Below are 20,191 nucleotides of genomic sequence, written 5' to 3' on the forward strand. Positions count from 1 at the left end.
GGGACATTTCAGGTCCAAACCCGACATCTTAGAAGGACAGAAGAAAGGCAGGTGTGGGTGGAGCAGAGCAGGGGAGAGGGAGAGGGGGTAGAGCCGGGCCAGGCCGGCTGGACTCCTGCCCTTGAGGGCTGAGGAAGGTCATAAGCAGAGGATGATCAGCTCTCTGCTTTGAAAAGGTCATTATGGCTGCTCTCAGGAGAAGGACTCAGGGGCAGAGAACGAATGAGGGAGAACAGGCAGGGGACGGGATGGAGGCCTGACGAGGCTGGGATCCCTGGAGATGACGAGACACCACGGGATTTGGGACATATTCTGGAGAGAGGGCAGGGTAGTGGTTCAGACTCCAGAACCAAACTGGAATTCCTGGGCCTACCAGCCACAATCCTTGGTGCCAGTGGCTGAGCCTATCTATACCTTGGGTTCCTCATCAGTAAGATGGGGCAATGACAGAAGTGCCTTGTAGGGACTGAATTAGCCACCACATGTAAACCACTCAGGGGAGAGCACCTGCCGCATAGCAACCTATTGCTATTGTACACAAATCACCACAAACTTAGTGGCTTAACTTTAAACAATACAGATTTATTCCTCTACAGTTTGGGGGGCCAAAAGTACAAAGTCAGTTCCACAGGTGTCGGGGGCTGGCTCCTTTTGGAGGCTCCAGGTTCTCGAGGCTGCAGCCTTCTTGACTCCTGGCCGTGCTGCTCCAAACTCCACTTCCAAAAAAGGCACTTTGCCTTGTCCCCTTCTGACCTCCTCCTCCCTCGTAGGAGGGCCCTTGTGATTATATATATATATTTTTTTTTTTTTTTTAATATTTATTTTTTTAGTTTTCGGCGGACACAACATCTTTGTTGGTATGTGGTGCTGAGGATCGAACCCGGGTCGCACGCATGCCAGGCGAGCGCGCTACCACTGAGCCACATCTCCAGCCCCCCTTGTGATTATATTTTGAGCCCACTGGATAATCCAGAATAATCTCTCCACCGCTAATTCCTTAACTTAATCTCACGTGCAGCATCATTTGCCACAGGAGGTAGATTCACAGGTTCTGGAAATTAGGATATGGACGTCTTTGGGGGCCTTCTGTCCCCCGAACACAGTAAGCAATAAATAAAGGTTGATTTCCATTATTATCATTACCATTACTGTTCCCACCCCAGAGCCTATCCCCACCCCTCTCCCAGTCTGTGTGGGAGAGGAGGAGATGTGGAGGGGCTACTAGTTCCCCAAAGCCCCCTGAGGCTGGGCCCCAAGCCCAGGTTAGAGCTGCAGGCCCTGGTGGCTGATCAGGTAGAGCCTCAGCCACTGGTTGGTCCTGATGGGGAGCTGGGGCAGAAAGCAGATGAGGAGGGACAGGCCGAGGCCTGGTGCGGGTCCAAGGGGGAGCCAGGGACCAGGCTAAGACTTCCTGATGACGCTGTACTCTGTGGATTCCTCGTGGTCCCTGCTGGGAATGTGGCCTGTGTTGCTGTAGGTCGGCTCCAGGTCCAAGAGGTCCAAAGACAGAGATGCGTAGGAAATCTCCTCCCGCGGTAAGGGGGGCTGCAATAGAGATGGTCAAGGAGATCTGAGGGGCTGGCGGGCTGGGACAGAGGAACCCCCAGAGGAGGCCCATGCAGGACGCAAGCTTCTCCAGTCCACTCCACGCCCTCCAGCTTCCCCCTGCTCTGCCAGGCTCCCAAATGGCTTCAGCCACAACACAACAGAATCCCACCTCTGCCCAGGGCGGCCGAGGGCACCCTGAGCCACGTGGCCTGTCTGCCTCTCTCCTGCCCACGCGAGGACCACGGTGGGTCTCCCTGGCCTCCCCAGGGCTGAGAACTCGTGTGAAAACACTTCTGAAAGCCTGGGGGGGCGTTCCTCAGGCCAGTCCTGCAACGGCTGCGGCCCTGCCCAGCCCACCCTCCTCTGCTGGGCCCACGTAGGTACCAGAAAAGCCATCCTCAAAGTGGGGCCCACAGAACATCTGCCCCGCCCAGTCCCACGGGAGCCCCCACAAAGGACACACCATGGTGACATATTCCACTTCCTCCTGGTCAGCCTGGGCCGAGGCCTTCTTCCGGGAGGAGCCGGGGGAGGATCTGGGCTGCAGCACGGACAGGTTGGCATAGCAGAGGTCCTCCTCCAGGGGCTGCAGCACCGGGGGAGGGGACACAGGCGGAGTCACTGAGCAGCTTGTGGGCACAGGCTCCTATTCCACACCGGGACATGAGCCTATCCGCTTCCCAGTGACCCCCGGGTGCCCCCCACTTTCCCACCCCCTTTGCCCCTAAGGCCTCCTCCCCTCTGGATATTTCCAGGCCTCTCGTCCTTCTGGGTTGCGGGGACCAGGGGGACATGGGTGCTTCGGTACATGACTCGTCTGACACCAGGGCTCTTGGAAGTTGGGAAACAAGGAAGAGGGAGAAGGAGCTGGCTGGTCTCTCGGGTATGACCTCAGGGACTCTCTTACCTGCTCTGGGGACAGCCCCGCATCTGAAAGACAAAACCAGCCAGAATCAGAAGGCCCATCCCTGAGGCCCACAGAGGCCCCGAAGAGAAACGTGGGGGGAAAGGGGGTGCATGAGGCTCCAGGTTCAGAGACAGGAGACCCAGATCTAACTGTGACTCCTCAGATGACGCTCGGTGACATTGGTCACATCCCCTCTCTGAGCTTCCATCTTTCCTTCTGAAAAAAAGAGGAAGACCCCAGCCCACTGGGTCCCCACATCTGAGAACTAGTCCATCGACTGCTCGGGTGGCCCTACCGGCCAGCCATCGGCGCCCCTGGAGTCCAATTTCTTTCTGCAAAATGCTGAGCCCAGGCTGATACTTCTGCCTGAGGTTCTGCCTGAACTCCCACATTCCTCTGCCTCGTGTCGAGTTAGTCTTCAGGTGGGCTTTGGGTCACTGGGCAGCAGGGCCTGTCCCTTCCTTGCATCTGGAGGCAGAATTGCTCCCAGCAGCCCCCAGTGGGGTCAGCACAGCACGGACTGGCTTCCAGGGAGGTGCTGACTCCTGAGTTTCTTTGGGCTTTTTTTTTTTTAATTTTTAATATTTTATTCGTTGTTGATGGACCTTTATTTATTTATACGAGATGCTGAGAATCGAACCCAGTGCCTCATGCATGCCAGGCAAGTGCTCTACCACTGAGCCACAACCCAGCCCTGCTTTCTGCCTTTGATCCTCCCCCTTCAGCACCCCCAGCCCTTGTGGTCCAGGGACAAAAAGAAGAAAGGGTTTTCCCCCAGTTCTTAGTTTCAAATATCTAGATGCTGAGGTGTCCTTCAGAGTTAGGCCTGGCTGACGCACTCAGGAGAAGAGGTGGTGAGCCCTCCCGCCAGACAGACGGACTCCCAGGTTGGGCAGGTTTGGCAAGAGCTGGGGCCCAAGCATTCTGAGAAGTGGCACAACTCGTGAGAATGTGGAAGTAAGGCCAGGCAGGAAAAGGGTTTCATGATCTCTGAGCAAAGGCTCCTAGGCTGGCCACACCCCACCCCTCCGGCCCCAACCCCATGGGGCCGGGGGCCTCTCACCTTTCTTCTGCCGCCTCATCATCCTCCAAGCCAGGAGTGAGGCCGCCATCAGGAGAAGCATCAGCCCAGCAAAGATGAGCGGGAGGAGGATCCTGAGCTCGGTGATGGGGTGCCTGGGGATGACAGAGGAGGACTGTGCACCCCGCTCGGCTTCCGTCTCAGCCCTCTCCCGGGCCTTGGTGGTGGGGAGGGCTGCAGACCTCACAGCCTGCAGGACTTGGTTTCACAGCCAGGGAAACTCTTAGGTGCCCTCAAAGATGTTTTTAATAAAGGAGAGGAGGGCTCCACAAGGTAGGGGTCAGTAGGTCTAGTGGCCCAGCAGAAATCACAGGGCAATGGGCTTCCACCAGGTCTCCTTGCTTCTATGCCTGCCCTCTCTGCTAGACTGAACAATGTCCCCCCAAACTTGTGTCCAGTTTGAGCCTGTGAACATGACCTGTTTGGAAGTAGGGTCTTTGCCAATGTGATCAAGGTAAGACGAAGTCGTGCTGTTTAGGGTGGGTCCTGGCCAATGACTGTCATGGCAATGAGGGAAATTGGGACCCAGACACCCACAGGGAGAAGCCAGGTGACCACAGATGCAGAGGTTGGACTGATGCAGCTACAAGCCAAGAAGCCCCAAAGATTGCAGGCAAACACCTGAAGCTAGAAGAAAGCATGGGACAGACTCTCCCTTCGGTGCTCAGAATGTGACTATAGTTGGAGAAAAGGTCTTTAAGGAGGTTATTAAAGCCAGGCACAGTGGCACACCAGGCACAGGGGCACATGCCTATAATCCCAGTGACTCAGAGCCTGAGGCAGGAGGATTGCAAGATCAAGGCCAGCCTCTGCAATTTAGCAAGACCCTGTCTCAAAACTAAAAAAAAAAAAAAAAGGAAGTAATTAAAGTTAAAGAGGTCATTGATGTCATTGGTATGGGCCCTAATCCAGTGTAACTAGTGTCCTTGTGAGAAGAAATTAGGACACAGAGTCACACAAAAGGGAGGCCACGTGAAGACCCCAGAGGAAGATGGCCTTCTACACGCAAAGGACGAGACCTTGGAAGAAACCAGCCCTGCTGACGACACCCTGGTCTTGGTCACCTGGCCCCAGAGTGTGAGGAAAATAAATTCCTGTTCCTTAAGTCCCCAGCCTGTGGTGCTAGTCAGGGCAGCTCTAGGGGCGAAAACAAGGACACCCCACACACACCCGTTCAACTTTGAATTCACAGGAATGTGAAGACACAGGTGTCAATCAATTATATCTACTTCAGTTGGTTCCAGGAGTTATCTTGAGGTGGAAGAACTTGAGGGCGGATCCCTGGACTCTGTTCATTCCTGTACCCCCTCGTGTTCCTCAAAACAGCGACAGGTGTGAATGGACGCTCCGTGGCTGTTTGTTGACTAAATGAACAAATCGTCTCGCGCTAGTCCAAGGCTCCAGTGGCACTCACACAGGCTTTGATTAATAAGATGGGGCCTCCTTGGCTATTCTTATTAAATGCAGTTTGGTAAGAAAAAAAACTCTCAAAACAGAGGGCAAACGAGAGAGGGGGAAGAGAAGGGAGTCCCTGGTGGTGGAGAGATTGGGGAGTCCCATAGAGATTGGGTGACAAGGCCCAGCAATAGAAGACCTTGGCAGATCTAAAAAATAGCCACAAGGTCGAAAGGCTCAAGAAAAGCCAAAGGAGGAAATCAAAGAGGCTCTCGGCTTCTCGAAAGCCCTTTGACTGCAGATGGCTGGGCAGGGCACTGAGAAGTATGAGCCTTGCTCTGGGTTTGGAGGCCAGACTCCATCCAAGCTCCAGAATGACCCTCATCAAGGAAGTGACCAAGGCTCAGTCTCTTCTGTAAGATTCCTCCTCATGGGGCAGTCAGAGGCAAGGTCAAAGAAAACCTAATCATGGGCAGGAAATCCTGTCGTGAGCTGCCAGGAGCCTAGGACGGGAGCTACCCGTGCTACTGTTCTTTTTTTTCTTCTGGGGGAATAACCAGGTATTGAACCTGGGGTGCTCCACCACCGAGCACCAAGTCCTTTTTATTTTATTTTATTTTATTTATTTTGAGACAGAGTCTCTCTAAGTTGCTGAGATCCTCGCTAAGTTATTGAGGCTGGCTTTGAACTTGCAATCCTCCTGCCTCAGCCTCCCGAGCCACTGGGATGACGGTGCACACCACTGAGCCCAGCAGTGCCACTGATTTATAGTTTGAGGAATTGAAGGAGCGACAGGATGTCCCCCAACCTACCGCAGCCTCCCAGGTGGGACACTGGGCCAAGAGCCACTGTGGTCCTAAACCCTGTGCCCACACACTGCACCACACAAGGTCCTCACTGACTGCTACTCATTGCTTTCCCACTGGGCTCCATCTCTACGCCTGCCATGCAGAAGTGAATTTAGTAAACGTGGGGCCCAAGAACAGACAAACCAGTAAGTCCACAGACTGTGCCCTGCACCAGGATGACAGCTCCCAGGGGCTGAGAGCAAGTGGGAGGACTCCCAGCGTCCTCACCCTCACCAAGGAACCTGAAGCCCTAGGACCGTTCCCCGCTGGAGCAGCCTGGGCCAACTAGCCACAGGGACCGCAGTAACAGAGCCTGCTTACCTGGTGTCAGGGTGAGTGGAGAGGCAGGTGGTCTTTTCCTCGGTGACTGGTGCTGTAGACATGGTGGTGGTGGAGGTGGAGGTGTTGGGGACTGTTGTAGTTGGGGACGCTGTAGTTGGTGCTTGACATACAAACAGATCACACACTACTCCTCCTGCCAGCCCCCACCTTGCCCCTGGCTCCGAGCCTGCAGATATCGAGGCCCCCCTTGCTGGAGAAGCCTGGATCAGGGCTGGGTGGAGGGGCTGGATCCTGGACCCCTCATATCCCCCTGATCTCTGGGAGAGGAAGGGTCAGAGGGTCCCCAGGAAGAGCTTCAGGACAAGGACAACTGGGGCTCAGCTAAACCTTAAGCAACCCTCTGCTTATAACGGTGCCTCAGGCAGTGGCTCCCTTGGCCTTCTCCATTCAGCAAGGACCCAGGAGCCTGAGGGACTAGTACAGGGGCTAACGTATACCCTAAATTGAAGACTTCTAAGATCAAGACCAGCCCCGAACAAATCAGAATGTTCTGGAAGGCCTCCACTTCAGGCAAGTTATGAAGATTCGATAATGGGGACACCTTCCTCCTGGGCACTGTCAGGATTCTGAGAGACAATGCCTGCCGCCCACTGTGCCACCAGAACACGCCCCAGAGGTTCCAGGCCTGGGCTCAGGTGACTGTGGTGCTCCTTTGTGCCCCCAGAGCCCTGCCAGCTGGTGCCGCCTGTCCAGGGGCCGAGCGGCAGAGTCAACAGGAAACGCCTTCAACCCCAGGCCTCGGGACCCTGGAGCCTCCAGCAGCGCCTGCTTTCTGGAGGACTTAGGAGGACCCTCAGTAAGCCAAAGGCATGAGCGGCTCCCAGCGGGGTCCCAGCAGCAGGAGCAGCCGTCTGTGAAGGCCTCTCTGGGCTCAGGAGTCAGACCAGCACACCAGGCTCCACAGGGCTTCTTCTCCCCAGGGTGGATACGGAGGAGGGTGAGAACAGCACCTGTCCAGGCCCCGCCCAGAGCACCCCAAAGAGCAGGGCACCCCTGGACACTGAGGTCCAGGAAAGCAGTAGCAGGTCTCCCCAGACCAAGGGCTGAAACTGGGGACCATCACCTTGACCTTTATTGGCAACAGGTTCAGGACTCAGCTGTGCAGAGGGAAGAGAGTCTGCTCTGGCTGACTTCCTGGAGGAGGCTCCAGGATCCGGGGCTTTTAAAGAAGCCCCACCCCTGGCCAACCACAAGTGTTCACTCAGGACTCTGTGAGACCTCGGGATTCAAGCCCCTCTGTGACAGGTCACTCTGAATAACGGACCATCCACTTCAGGGGGACCTCAGGGACACATCAACACACTCTTACCTGGATCAATGGTCACATTAACTGGAAACCCAGGGTCAGATGCAAACTTCTCAATTCCACACCAGTAAATGTCGGTGTCATCTCTCCTGAGGTCCTCCATGGTCACCATAAACATGAGGTTTTCCTGATCATCCCTGATGGACACACGGTCCCTCTTCACCTCCTGCTCTGACCCAGTGGTGCTAACAAGGGTTTTGCAGCGACTCCAAACAGCTCCTCGACACCAGTACTTCCTGTAGGACTTCCAGCCTGAGGTATAATTACACTGCACGGTCAGTGAGCCCCGCTCTGGGCCACTCTTTGTCTTTGGACCAGTGACTTCATTCTTTGCAGTGGAATAACCTGGAAAACACAGATCCATGTAGCTGTCACTTCCCACCCCAAGGGCACTGCCACAGCGTCCTGCACTGGGAAGAGTTCCCAAGTCCAAGTGCATCATGAATAATGGTCAAGGTCCCACCTTCCCAGAGACGGACCTGCATACTTAACACCTGCTGGGCCAAAGGCTCCAGGAAGATCACTGGTGAGCACAACTCCAGCTCTCCCAAGAAACAAAAGTGGGGACACACCAAGGGTGGCTTCCTGTCCTTCACCCCTCTCTGCCTCTGATGGCCAGTGAATCTGTACATTTCAAGGGGTGTCCCTTTGTGGCTATCTGTGTTGTGCTGGTCTGGAGGGGAGGAAGCAGCAGGATCCGGGCCCACGGCACCTGCTGCTGCCTCCACCGAGCACTATGGCCCTCAGGACATCTCGCTGAGCAGCCACACCAGGCGGCTGAGCAGGGGCTATTCTGGGGGTCTCGGGGCCTCCAGAGCTCTGCAGGGAGCCTGCCTGGATGAAGGCCTTGGAAGGCGACCAGAGCTGTGAAGCTGGTCTCCACATGCTCTGGAACACCCAGATCCCAACTTCTCCACTGAGTTGCCTGGTGTCTGTCAAATAGCAAATTTGTGAGTTTTGTGTGGGTTTTTCCCCTTGTGATCCACTGATCTATTGTCCATCCTAATGCCAATCCCACACTGTCCTGATTACCCCAGCCTCACAGTAAGGCAACCACTAAAATACACCTTCTCTTATTTGTTCTTCCATTTTCTCCTCTTCAAAAGACCTGGGATATGATTAGATGTTTCTTTAAACAATCAAAAATGGTTGTTTAAAATGGCAAATGACACTAAGCCATAACATCAAGGAGACGAGGGAAGTGGGGAGCCCACGGAAACGGGGAGGCCCAGGAAAACGGGGAGGGCAAAGATCCAGGCCCGCATAGCCCCATTCCACTTCAGCCCTTGGTCTCTGCAGAGGAGACAGATGCTGCAATATCACACCTTTTCTTTTTTCTGGAGAAGCCAAAAACTTTGTGTAAACATTCTCACTTTTTAAATCCCAGCTTCATCAGAAGTAATGGCAATCAGGCACCAGCCACACAAAGTACTCAGACGTCACTGTGGGCTCTTGGCCCTGCACTCACATGCAAGATTCTTTTCAATAACTTTGTGAAGGTTTGGTATTAGAGACACACTATTTTCTCAAGATGCATCTGACAGATTTCCATCTTTTATGCTCTGGAAAGAGAATATAAATGGAGCAAATGAATTTTTGTTTCTTTAGAGCCTATCTGGCAAAAGAGCCTCTATTGGAACAAAGTCTTTGATAACTTATATTTTTTTTCCTACAATTATTGGTCTTCTTAGGTTTTTTCTCTGCTACCTCCCATCAGTCCTAGTGAATAAACCCAGGAATATTCTACCACTGAGCTACATCATGTCCTGCTTTTTGTTTTGTTTTGTTTTGTTTTGAGACAGGATTCAGTAAGTTGTCAAGTCTGGCCTTGAATGTGTGATCCTCCAGCTTCAGCCTCCGGAGTCGCTGGGATTACCGGTGTGGGCCACTGCAGCCAGTTTTGTTAGGTAGCATTTTAAGGTCCACAACTCAGCTTTTAGAGCATCACAACCATCACCACGATCTGATTCCTGAGCATTTTTCTCAGCCCTCAAAGAAATCTCAACTCAAGGCTGGGACTGGGGCTCAGCAGTAGCGCACTTGCCTGGCATGTGTGAGGTAGTGGGTTTGATTCTCAGCATTGCGTATAAACAAATAAAATAAAGGTCTGTCAATAACTAAAAAAACTTTTTAAAAAATCTCATCTCATTAGCAGTTGTTTCTCTTACCCTATCTCTCAGCCCCCCGTAGTCACTAATCTACTTCTATTTCTAGGCCAATAGAATCACACAATATATTGTTTCTGTCTTATAAATAAAATATAATGCGTCTTCATACATTTTTATATGTTCTGCAATCAAATCAAATTTTTAAAAAAAAATTGCGGGGGGGGGGGGGTGGCCTGGATTGTGGCTCAGTGGTAGAGCACTCGCCTAGCGCATGCGAGGCCCTGGGTTCCATCCTCAGCACCAAATAAAAATAAATAAATAAAATAAAGATATTGTGTCCAACTACAACTTAAAAGTATATATATTTTAATTTTTTACTTGTAGTTACACAATACCTTTATTGTAGTTTTATGTGGTGCCAAGGATCAAAACCAGGGCCTCGCATGTGCTAGGCAAGCCTCTACCGCTGAGCCACAACCCCAGCCCTCAAATCAAGTTTTTAAAGGACTTCCTCCTCACATCTCAAATTTTGTTTTCTGGAACAATTTGCAGAGGTACTTCTATTTTCTGGGAATTATTTTCAGGTGCATTATTTCCTTTGACCATTTAGCTTACTGTTGTCTTTCTCTTGCGACGCAGAAGTTTTTTCATGGTTATCAAAGAAAGCTCAAAAATTCACCTTTCCTCAAAAAGTCCTGTATCTTTTCCTTGGTGAGTCCCCTCCGGGCCTCGCAGAGAGCAGACTCGGGTGCGCAGCCCCATCTCTGCTCCCGGTAGGCACTCATCTAGTGGGGCAGCTCTGTCTCCATCTCTGAAATCTGGCTTTGCAAGAGATTCTGATGCAATCTAAAGTTTTCATATAAAATATATTTGTATCTGGGGCTGGGGTTGTGGCTCAGTGATAGAGCGCTTGCCTAGCATGCATGAGGCACTGGGTTTGATCCTTAGCATCTCATAAATGTAAAATAAAGATACTATGTTCATTTAAACCTAAAAAACAAATATTTAAATATATATATATATTTGTATCTGCAAAAACACTATGTCCAGAACACATAAGTGCATATGTTATAAAACAAAAATGGTTTAAATTGAATAAGTAAACATCTATGTCAATAGTTAGATAAAGAATAGGAGTAAGAAGAGAAGAAGCTAATGGAAGGAAATAAAAATGAAAACAAACAGCCTGGGGTTTTTTGTTTGTTTGTTTGTTTTAATGTAGAAAATTTAAACAGACACTTCAGAAAGGAAGCTTATGGATGGCCCAGGACACATAAATAAAGACATCACTAGCCATCTACAATGCAAATTAAAACTGCAATAATTAAAACTGCCTGAATCCCACCAGGTAGCTAAAACTTAAGACTGACGATACAAGATGGAAAAAGACGCGGCACAGCCAGGATTCCCACGCACTACGAAAGTGCACCTGCTGCTCTTTTTGTGAACAAGGGTTTTCAGTTCCTTTGACTTTGTTTCTAGTAGTGGACGGAGGGCATCACAGACATGCCGGCTGAAAGATGGACACAGAGACGAAGACACTTTCTGATCCCATATGTGAACACATCAGGCAGATTGATCTGTGGTGGTAAAGATCACAACTGTGCTTCACAGGGGGAAGGACTGGCTGGGCAGGGAACTAACTTTCTGGGCGATGGAAATATCCTGTATCTTGCTAGAAGTGTGAGTTAAAAAACTCAGAACTATACTTTTGCTCTCTATGCATTTCAGTATCTGTAAATTATACCTCAACTTAAAAGAGTCTCATGGGCTGCATCTAAATTATGCTTAAAGTTGTTTTATGGCATATATTATAAAACAAAAAGGGTTTAAATTGAATAAGCTAAACATCTATGTCAATTAGATAAAAAATAGGAGTAAGAAGAGAAGAAGCAAATGGAAGGAAATAATAAAGATAAGAACAAAGTTTAATCAAATAGAAAACAAACATATAACTGAAAAGATCAACAAAACCTACATTCAAAAAAAACTAGCAAGAAATTCATGATAGAAACAAGAAAGAGCTATGTAATCAATATCAGGAATGAAAAGGGCAATATCCTGCACATCCTACACATATTAAACAGACAATAACAAAAGTAATAATAATTTAGAAAGACAGTAAAAGGATATATAAACTGTTATGCCAAGATATTTGAAATTTTAGATTGAATAAACAATTTCTAAAAAAAAAAAAAAAAAAACTCCTTGCACAAAAGAAGTGGAAAACCTAAACAATCCCCAAGCTATTCCAATAAATCAAACTGATTGTTTTAAACTCTCCCAGAAGAAACTCCAGGCCTGTGCAACTCTACCTACCAAAGATGTAAGGAGGGTATCATGGCTGACTTGCACAGAAAGTTCTGGGACACAGGAAAAGATGAAGCGACCCTGAATCCATCTAGTGAGATTAGCAAACCTAATTGATAAAGGCAGTGGGAGAAAGAAACATGAAGCCTGCCAGGAAGGTCAGGCCTGTGATCCTCGAGACTCAGGAGGCTGAGGTAAGAGGATCACAAGTTCAAGGCCAGCCTCAGGAACTTAGTGAGACTCTGTCCTAAAATAAAATAAAAAGGGCTGGGAATGTAGCTCACTGTAGAGTGTTTGCCTAGCATACGTGAGGCCCTGGCTCCATCCACAGAATGACAAAAAAAGAAGGGGGTAGGGAGAAGAAGGAGGAGGAGGAGGAGGAGGAGGAGGAGGAGGAAGAGAAAGAAAAGAAAAAATATTATAGGCAAATATTAGTTGTGAACATAAATGCAAAAGTCCGAAACCCAGTGCTATATAAAAAGAATGATACATTCCTGCCAAGTTGACTTATACCAAGAAAATAAAATTGTTTGTTATTTTGTTTTGTTTTGTTTTGTTTTTTTGGAACCAGGGAGTAAACCCAGAGGCATCTAACCACTGAGCCACATCCTCAGCCCTTTTTATATTTTATTTTGAGACAGGAACTCACTAAGTTGCTTAAAGCCTCCCTAGGTTGCTCAGGCTGGCCTTGAACTTGTGACCCTCCTGCCTCAGCTTCCTGAATCCCTTGTATTACAGGTGTGTGCCACCACACCTGGCAGCAAATCGTTTCAATATTAGAAAATCAGTACATGCAATATGTGTCACGAGTGGAGTAAAGGAAGAAGACCATTCACTCATCTAAGGGAAAAGTACTTGGCAGAATCCAACACCCATTTATGATTTTCTAAGAACACTTAGCAAAATAAAGAACTTCCCCTCTCTGGGAAGGGTTGTCTATCAAAGACCTCAGCAAACAGCGCCCCAACCAGAGACCTTGGTGTGTACTTTATGATAATTTGTTAACCTGGACATTGATATTTTACACACATTTAGGTACATGTGCTGTTTTTTTTAATTTTTAAAAAGTTGGGCCGGGTGCACACCTGTAATCCCAGCAGCTTGGGAGGCTGAGGATTGCAAGTTCAAAGCCAGCCTCAGCAACTGTGAGGCCCTAAGCAACTCAGTGAGACCTGTCTCTAAATAAAATACAAAATAGGGCTGGGGATGTGGCTCAGTGGTCGAGTGCCCCTGGGTTCAAGCCCCCCTACCAGAAAAAAAAAAAAGCTGGGCCATCTCGTGGGAGAAAACCAACACATTTCCTGAGAGTAGCAGCCTCTGGCTACTGTCGCTTCCACCCGCCCGCACACGTGGGGATGTCTTTGCAATCTCAAGGGGTCTAAGAGGAGCTCCAGGACGCAGACCCCCAGGCCCCCGGTGTTTGCCAACAAGCAGGTTGTTCCCAACACTGGGATCACAGTGGAAATCGCAGTCAGGCTGGGGCTGCATTCTATGCCGCAGGAAGTGGTATATTCAGGCCACCCGTGCCAACAGCAGGGCCAAGCCCTATGAAGGACTGGACGGACCTTCAATCAGCTCCAGGACCAGAAATGAATGAGAACCACACACTCTGCTCCTCCTTGCTGCCCTCACTTTTCTCATGTAGCCAACGTGAAGCTCTGTGGTCCTGAGTGCCTGAAGCTGTCCCCATGGGTTTATCAGTGCACATCGCACCACTCTGTACGTGTGTAGACAACCTGCAGATTATTATCCAATGTGAGTCATTTCTGGTTTTACTGAGATAATTTCTAGTACTCCAATGCCATATTACTCAGCTTTCTTATTGTAAAAACAGAATCAACTCACCATTCAGTACTGAGAACACCTGAGCACATGAGCTGTGCTCAGGCTTTAAATCTGTGTCAAGATCCATTCGGTGGCCAGTGTGGTGGTGCACACCTGTATCCCAGAAGCTCAGGAGGCTGAGGCAGGAGGATCACATGTTCAAAGGCAGCCTCAGCAACTTAGGGAGGCTCTAAGCAACTCAGTGGGACCCTGTCTCTAAATAAAGTATAAAAAAGGACTGGGGGTGTGGCTCAGTGGTTAAGCACCCCTGGGGTTCAATCCCCAGTACCAAAAAAAAAAAATTGATTTGGTGTTTGGTTTTTAACCTGAACTCAGAGGGAGCTTTTTCTTTACTTTCTTCTTCTTTTTTTCTTTTTCCCTTTTTTCTGGTACTGGGGGCAAAACCCAGGGGTGCTCTACCACTGAGCACCCCAGTCTTTTTTATTTTTTTTATATTAAAACAGGGTCTAATGGGGCTGAAGCTGTAGCTCAGTGGCAGAGCACTTGCCTGGAATGCATGAGGCACTGGGTTTGATCCTCAGCACCACATAAAAATAAACAAGTAAAATAAAGGCACTGTGTCCATCTACAACCTACAAATTAAAGGAAAAATAAAAACGGTCTAACAAAGTAGCCCAGGCTGGCTGGCCTCAATTTTGCAATCCTCCTGCCTCAGCCTCCCAAGTAGCTAAAATTACAAGCGAGCACCACTGTGCCCAGTGTCAGCGCATTTTTAAAAATAATTTAAAATACTTAAGGAGAGCAGCTGGACATGCAGAAGGGACATGCTGTGGGCTTCCCCGTCTCAGCCTGAACCTGTCCGTCAAATCTGCTGTTTTCCCTTGGGAACTTGAGAGTGGTGACAATACAGAGCTCCATCAGCTCTGCATGGTCACGATAGGCCCTGTGACGTTTAGTCTTTGGGTCACCTGCATTCCATAGCAGCATGTTGTGCTTGTGCTTACAAGGTCACCCAGAGGACGGGCTGGCGGGCCACAGTGGCCCTACTCTCCTCCCAGGCTTTATACCCACGACCATCATGAGGGGCCAGAGCCCCGGCCTTTCCCCAGCACCTGCTCCCTCTTGTGCCCTCTCAGACCCATGGGGTCTGGTGTCCCCAGTGTGAGCTGGGAGGGTGGGTCATTCTAGACCACGCCACCGGAGCAGCCATCTTCGTGCATGAACCACTTTCTCTCCCTCGGCCTGCCCAGTGAGTGAAAGTTGCCATGAAAGACAACCTTGGCTCTTTTCTTCCATAAATTTTGATAAACACTGAGGAATCTGGAGCCGTTAAATTTATCTTAGGGAAAACCTCAGAACTGGTTTATTTGGTGCCGTGGAAACCCTTTTTTGCCTTCAATACACAATTACTAATCTACTGTTTCTATTTTGACAAACAAGCACTGTATTATTAACTATTGGAATGAAGGCTTAAAAAGAAAAAAAAAACTTTTAAGGCTATCATAGACAGTGACGGAGGCAAAAAGATCACAAGTCCCAGGCCAGCCTGGGCAACTTAGCAAGACCTTGTCTCAAAATAAAATAAAGTGAAAGGGGTTGGTATGTAGCTCAGTGATAGAGCACCCCTGAGTCCCATCCCCAGTACCAAAACAATAATGACAATAATGATACATTTCAAACCCCAGAACTTCTTTCAGATAATTCCAGTTTATGTATATATACATTTATGTTTAATCAGATCATCTCTAGCACAAGTGTGTGTGTGTGTGTGTGTGTGTGTGTGTGTGTGTGTACACCAGAGATGATCTGAAGGTAAGAATTTGGGGATATTTTAAATCAGTAATGGTACAGGGGCGAGCAGAGGGGAGGGAAGGTGCCTTATGTTCTTGTGCAGACGTCTCAATGAATCCCACTATTCTGTGTGATTATTAGACACCAACATCAAATGTAATTAAAAATAAAATAAAAACCTTGATAGAAAAATAAAATAAGGAAGAGTAGTGAAGGGTTTCCCTGCCAGATGCTAACCCACTATCAGGCTATAATACAGAAATCAGCTCAGAAATCTAGCAAAAATAAATAAACCTATCATTAAAACAGAATAAATAGCCTAAAAACAGAGCTGGTCTGTCTAATAATAACCCACAAAAGTCTTCAGAGATAGGTGAAGAAGGAAGCAGAGAGCAGCAGCCACCAGCAGCACCAGCCGTGTGGGTCCATCCAGGGCAGGAAAAGAGGCAAACATTAGGGTTAGGGTTAGGGTTAGGGTTTAAAGAAAGAAAGCAGAAGTGAAATACCCAGGTGTGGTGGTCATGCCCCAAATCCTAGAGGCTCAGGAGGCTGAAGCAGGAGGCTGGGCAAGTTCAAGGTCAGCCTCAGCAATTTAGCAAGGCTCTAAGCAACTTGTGAGACCCTGTTTCCAAACAAAAAATAAATTAAAAGGGCTAGACATGGCTCAATGGTAAAGCACTCCTGGTTCGATTCCCAGTACAAAAAAAAAAAAAAAAAAGGAAAGAAAGAAAAAGGAAATGAATCTTTATAAAATCTCTGGGGCTGATGAGAGGAAGAACTTCTTAAATTTAAAATTAATAGAAGATATCACACAGAAAAAAGCCAATAAACACAACTCTATATAACACTTGGACACACCACTATAAAAAAAAAACTGAAAAAGAAAAGAACTGGAAGGAAAACTTGAATAAATTCCCCAGAAAGTGATTAATATCCTGGCTCTTTACAAATAATGTGTACAAGGAGAAACAATGACACCCCCATTTGGAAAACGATGAAGAAGGAAAAGAGGCAAGTCCCAAAGAGAAACGTCAGGCGGAGGGTAATATTCACAGGGCTCATTCTAAACAACCCAACAAACATAGCGTTTAAGCAATGTCATTGTCACATATAAATCAACCAGGTCTTGGGGGGTCACACTGTTGTTTCAAGATGGAGTCTCCCTGCGTTGCCCACCTGGGCTGAGAGCCCCCTGCCTCCGCCTCCCCCGAGCTGCAGGTGTTTGCCAGCTTCGTGGTCCTGGACGGGTCACCTTCCTTCCCCAGCCCTTTTGCCCCAAGAGCTGATGAAATTCTCCCAGGCTGCCCCAGCAGCCCTCTCTGAAGCATGTGACCAGGCCACACTGACGTTTCTGTTCCCCAAACACACCCCAGCCAAGCACATGTCCCTGGTGCTCCAAATTCCTACCTCAGGAGAGCTGGCCCAGCTAGGGAGCACCTGCTCCTTCCCCCGCCCCAGGTTCCGCCAGGTGGGACTCCCTGCCCGCCTGGGTCTCCCCCTTCCTGCCCTCCAGGGCTGCTCTCTGCTCTCCTCCGGGTGCCTGGTACTTCTTAAAACTATCTTTTTCTTTCTCTTCATTCTGTGGACTGGAGGGTCAAATAGACCCTGTGAGAGTCCCAAGCATTAAGGTTTGCCTTGAACACCACCCGGACACTCCTCCCAGGACTCTCCCCTTGTTCTCTTGCTCTCCGATTGCTTTCCACCGAGGATCCTTCGCATACCATCAAATTCGCCTTTGTAGAGAGGACAGCTCTAAAAATACATTCACAAAACTGGGCAACCACCTACACTCTAGTTTGAAACACTTTTATCACCCCCCCAAAGAAACACCCTACCCCCTGGTAGCCACTTCCCTGGCCCCCTTTCCAGCCCAGCCACCGCGGATCTGCTTGCTGTCCCTATGAATCGGCCTATTCCAGACATCTCCTAGGAATGGAGTCAGACCCTCTGACCTTCTGTGTGTGGCTCCTCCCTTCAGGGTCTGGTTCAGGATCTATCCACGCTGCGGCAGGGGTGGGTCTTCAGACTACGTAATGGCTGCGAAATGCCCCCGTCATGTGGGTGACCACCTTCTACTCAGCCAGTCACCTGTTTGGGTTGGACATCTGGATTTCCACTTTTCACAGATTACAACTACTATTGTCATGAGTACTTGGTTTTTTTCTTTACAGTGCTGGGGACTGAGCCCCAGGCCTTGAGCACACTATACAAACACTACCACCCGGATACCTCCCAGCCCAACATTTATGGACTTGGTTCAACTTTTCACACAAACATGCATCTTCAGCTCTCCTGGGCCGACACCTAGGAGTGGAATTCCCTGGTCATGTGGTAATTCTGTTTAACACTTTGAGGAACAATTGTTCCTCAAATATCCACTGGATATTCCAACAAATGATGTAGATCCTTTCCAATTGATTTTAAGGGTCTTAATCATTCAATTCTATGAAAATAGGAAAAGAAAGACGGGGAGGGCCATTTGCAACAATTATTATACTCTCTTATTGGATAAATCCCCCTATTCAAGCGGGCATGGTAGTGCATGCCTATAATCCCAGAGGCTCAGGAGGCTGAGGCAGGAGGATCGAAAGTTCAAAGCCAGACTCAGAAATTTAGTGAGGCCCTAAGCAACTCAGCAAGAACCTGTCCCTAAATAAAATGCAAAAAAAAAAAAAAAAAAGGCTACAGATATAACTCAATGGTTAAGTGCCCCTGGGTTTAATCCCCAGTACAAAAAAAAAATTAAATTGCTCATTCAAATAATATTATTTGTCTAATTGGAACCCACTACTGTTATAGGCACACACAAAAATCCCTGCTCTCTGGAAGATTTCATTCTATGGAAGGAGGGGGCAGGAGATGCAGAAAAACCATGGAAGGGAATTGCAGTTTTAGAGTCATCTAAAGGCCCAGTGAGAAGAAAGCACAGGGAGGGTGCGGAGCACAGAGCCTGCAGCTGTCTGGGAACAGAAAGGACAAAACCCTGAAGCAGAGCATCCCAGCTGGTTCAAAGAACGTCTAAGGGGCCACTGTGACCAGAGGGGGTGGAGCCAGGGAGAGGAGAGGACCTGGAGACACAGGGACCTCTGAGAGCACCCGCGGCCTCTGGAAATGCCTGGACTCCAAGTCAGACCCGAGGTCAGCGGAGGGTGTGGAAAAAGAGACAGATGCTTCCTGCCCCCACGTTTGGCCCAAGCACCAAAAGAGATGGGCTTGGCAAACAAGAAGACAGGGAAGAAGGGGGCAGAGAGGGATGCGGGGGGCATGGGGTCAGGTCACGTTTGAAATTTCCACATCTGGATGGAGATGCTGCAGAGGCAGGAAGCCCTAAGACCTGAGTCCTGAGACGGCCGAGGTTCACAGGCAAGAAAGTTCCCTGTGTTTTAGTCACAACTTAGGGATCCCACGACCCTCTGCCTGGCCCAATCCCAGCCCTCCCTTCCTCTCCATCCCACCTCCTCTTGACCCTCAGGCCCTCAGCGACTTCTATTATTTCCTTCTTTTTTTTTTTTTTAAAGAGAGAGAGAGAGAGAATTTTAATATCTATTTTTCAGTTTTCGGCGGACACAACATCTTTGTTGGTATGTGGTGCTGAGGATCGAACCCGGGCCGCACGCATGCCAGGCGAGCGCGCTACCACTTGAGCCACATCCCCAGCCCTATTATTTCCTTCTTACCCAGATGCCTGGAATCTCCTCTCCCTCTGTCCAGCAAAATGCCCTCTTTCCTTCCTACAAACCCCCTCCACCTCCCCTCTTCGCCGAGCCATTCCCTCTCAGAGCACGTTCAGAAGGAAGGCGACAGTCCAGGCCAGCGGCAGCGGTTCTCCAGCCCACCCCGCCCCCACCCCCCCACCCCCCCCACCCCCCCCCACCCCCCCCCCCCGGGAACCAGAGCTCCCATGCTTCTCCCCATCCTGTGCAGGCTCTGGCCACCTGCTGTCCATTTTCAACAGGAACAGCCCCCAGCGGCCAGGGATCCCCCCTGGGCTAGGCTCACAATGAAGGGGTCAGTTCGGCCTTGGCAACTGTAGGTGCCAACACATTGGGGGCGTGAGAAAATAAAACCCCAGACGCTCACGCCTTCTTGCTGGGCCCCGGGTCCCTCTGCCAGCTGCTTCCTCTGGCCAGTTAAGCCTTCCCCCCACACACAGACCTGGGTCCACTCACCTGGGAGCCAGAGGAGGACGGGAAGGAGCCACAGCAGGTGCATTTTCTCTTCCCTCGGGTCCCCCTCGGTGGAGCCTGTCACAAGGACCTGCTACACGCCGGACTCCATCTCCTGCCCTCTGCCTTCTCTCATCTCGCCCTGCACTTCCTCCCTTGGCCACTTCCCACTGGTGAACAGAATAAAAGAGGAAGGAGGTGAACAGGGTGAAATTTCAGAGCAGTTACCATGCAAGAAGTTCTAGTCATCGTGAAAAGCCTTTGGGAAATACCACCACGGCCAAGATCACGGGGGCAGGCAGGGGGGCCCTAAAAAGAGAACCCAGCCTCCTTCTCTACCTGGTAGACGTCTGCAGACAGGGAGCCACAGGGTCTGGCCAGTCCTGCTCTACTCCTCCCCCCTCCTCTGGAGAAAAGGTGGGGCAGGGGACCCAGCTCCACAGAGGGGCCTTGGAGAGTCAAGGCTGATGGACAAAGGCTCTAGACCCGGGATTTTAGGTGTGGCTGGGTTTTTGAGAACCCCGAAGGCCGGAGTTCATAGACTAGAAGTGGGAATGAGGAGGGAGGAGGCTGAGGAGGGGTCCAGACCCAGACTACAAGGAAA

At 49.6% G+C, this 20,191-nt stretch overlaps 2 protein-coding genes across 3 annotated transcripts in view; one reads left to right on the forward strand and one right to left on the reverse strand.

The window, feature by feature from the left end:
• The window catches only part of Rab37 (RAB37, member RAS oncogene family), a 55,942-nt gene that overhangs the window by 16,790 nt on the left and 18,961 nt on the right, over window positions 1-20,191 (forward strand). The window lies entirely within an intron of this gene.
• Window positions 1,363-19,642, reverse strand: Cd300lf (CD300 molecule like family member f). Its single transcript, XM_077801068.1, has 6 exons — window positions 19,591-19,642; window positions 7,431-7,772; window positions 6,101-6,152; window positions 3,519-3,631; window positions 2,012-2,169; window positions 1,363-1,545 (listed from the first exon to the last, which is right to left on the reverse strand). The coding sequence occupies exons 1-6, from the start codon at window positions 19,631-19,633 to the stop codon at window positions 1,402-1,404; spliced, it is 852 nt and encodes a 283-aa protein (XP_077657194.1). The 5' UTR covers window positions 19,634-19,642; the 3' UTR covers window positions 1,363-1,401.

Source organism: Urocitellus parryii, chromosome 7, assembly GCF_045843805.1.
Source record: "Urocitellus parryii isolate mUroPar1 chromosome 7, mUroPar1.hap1, whole genome shotgun sequence".
NCBI lineage: Eukaryota > Metazoa > Chordata > Mammalia > Rodentia > Sciuridae > Urocitellus > Urocitellus parryii.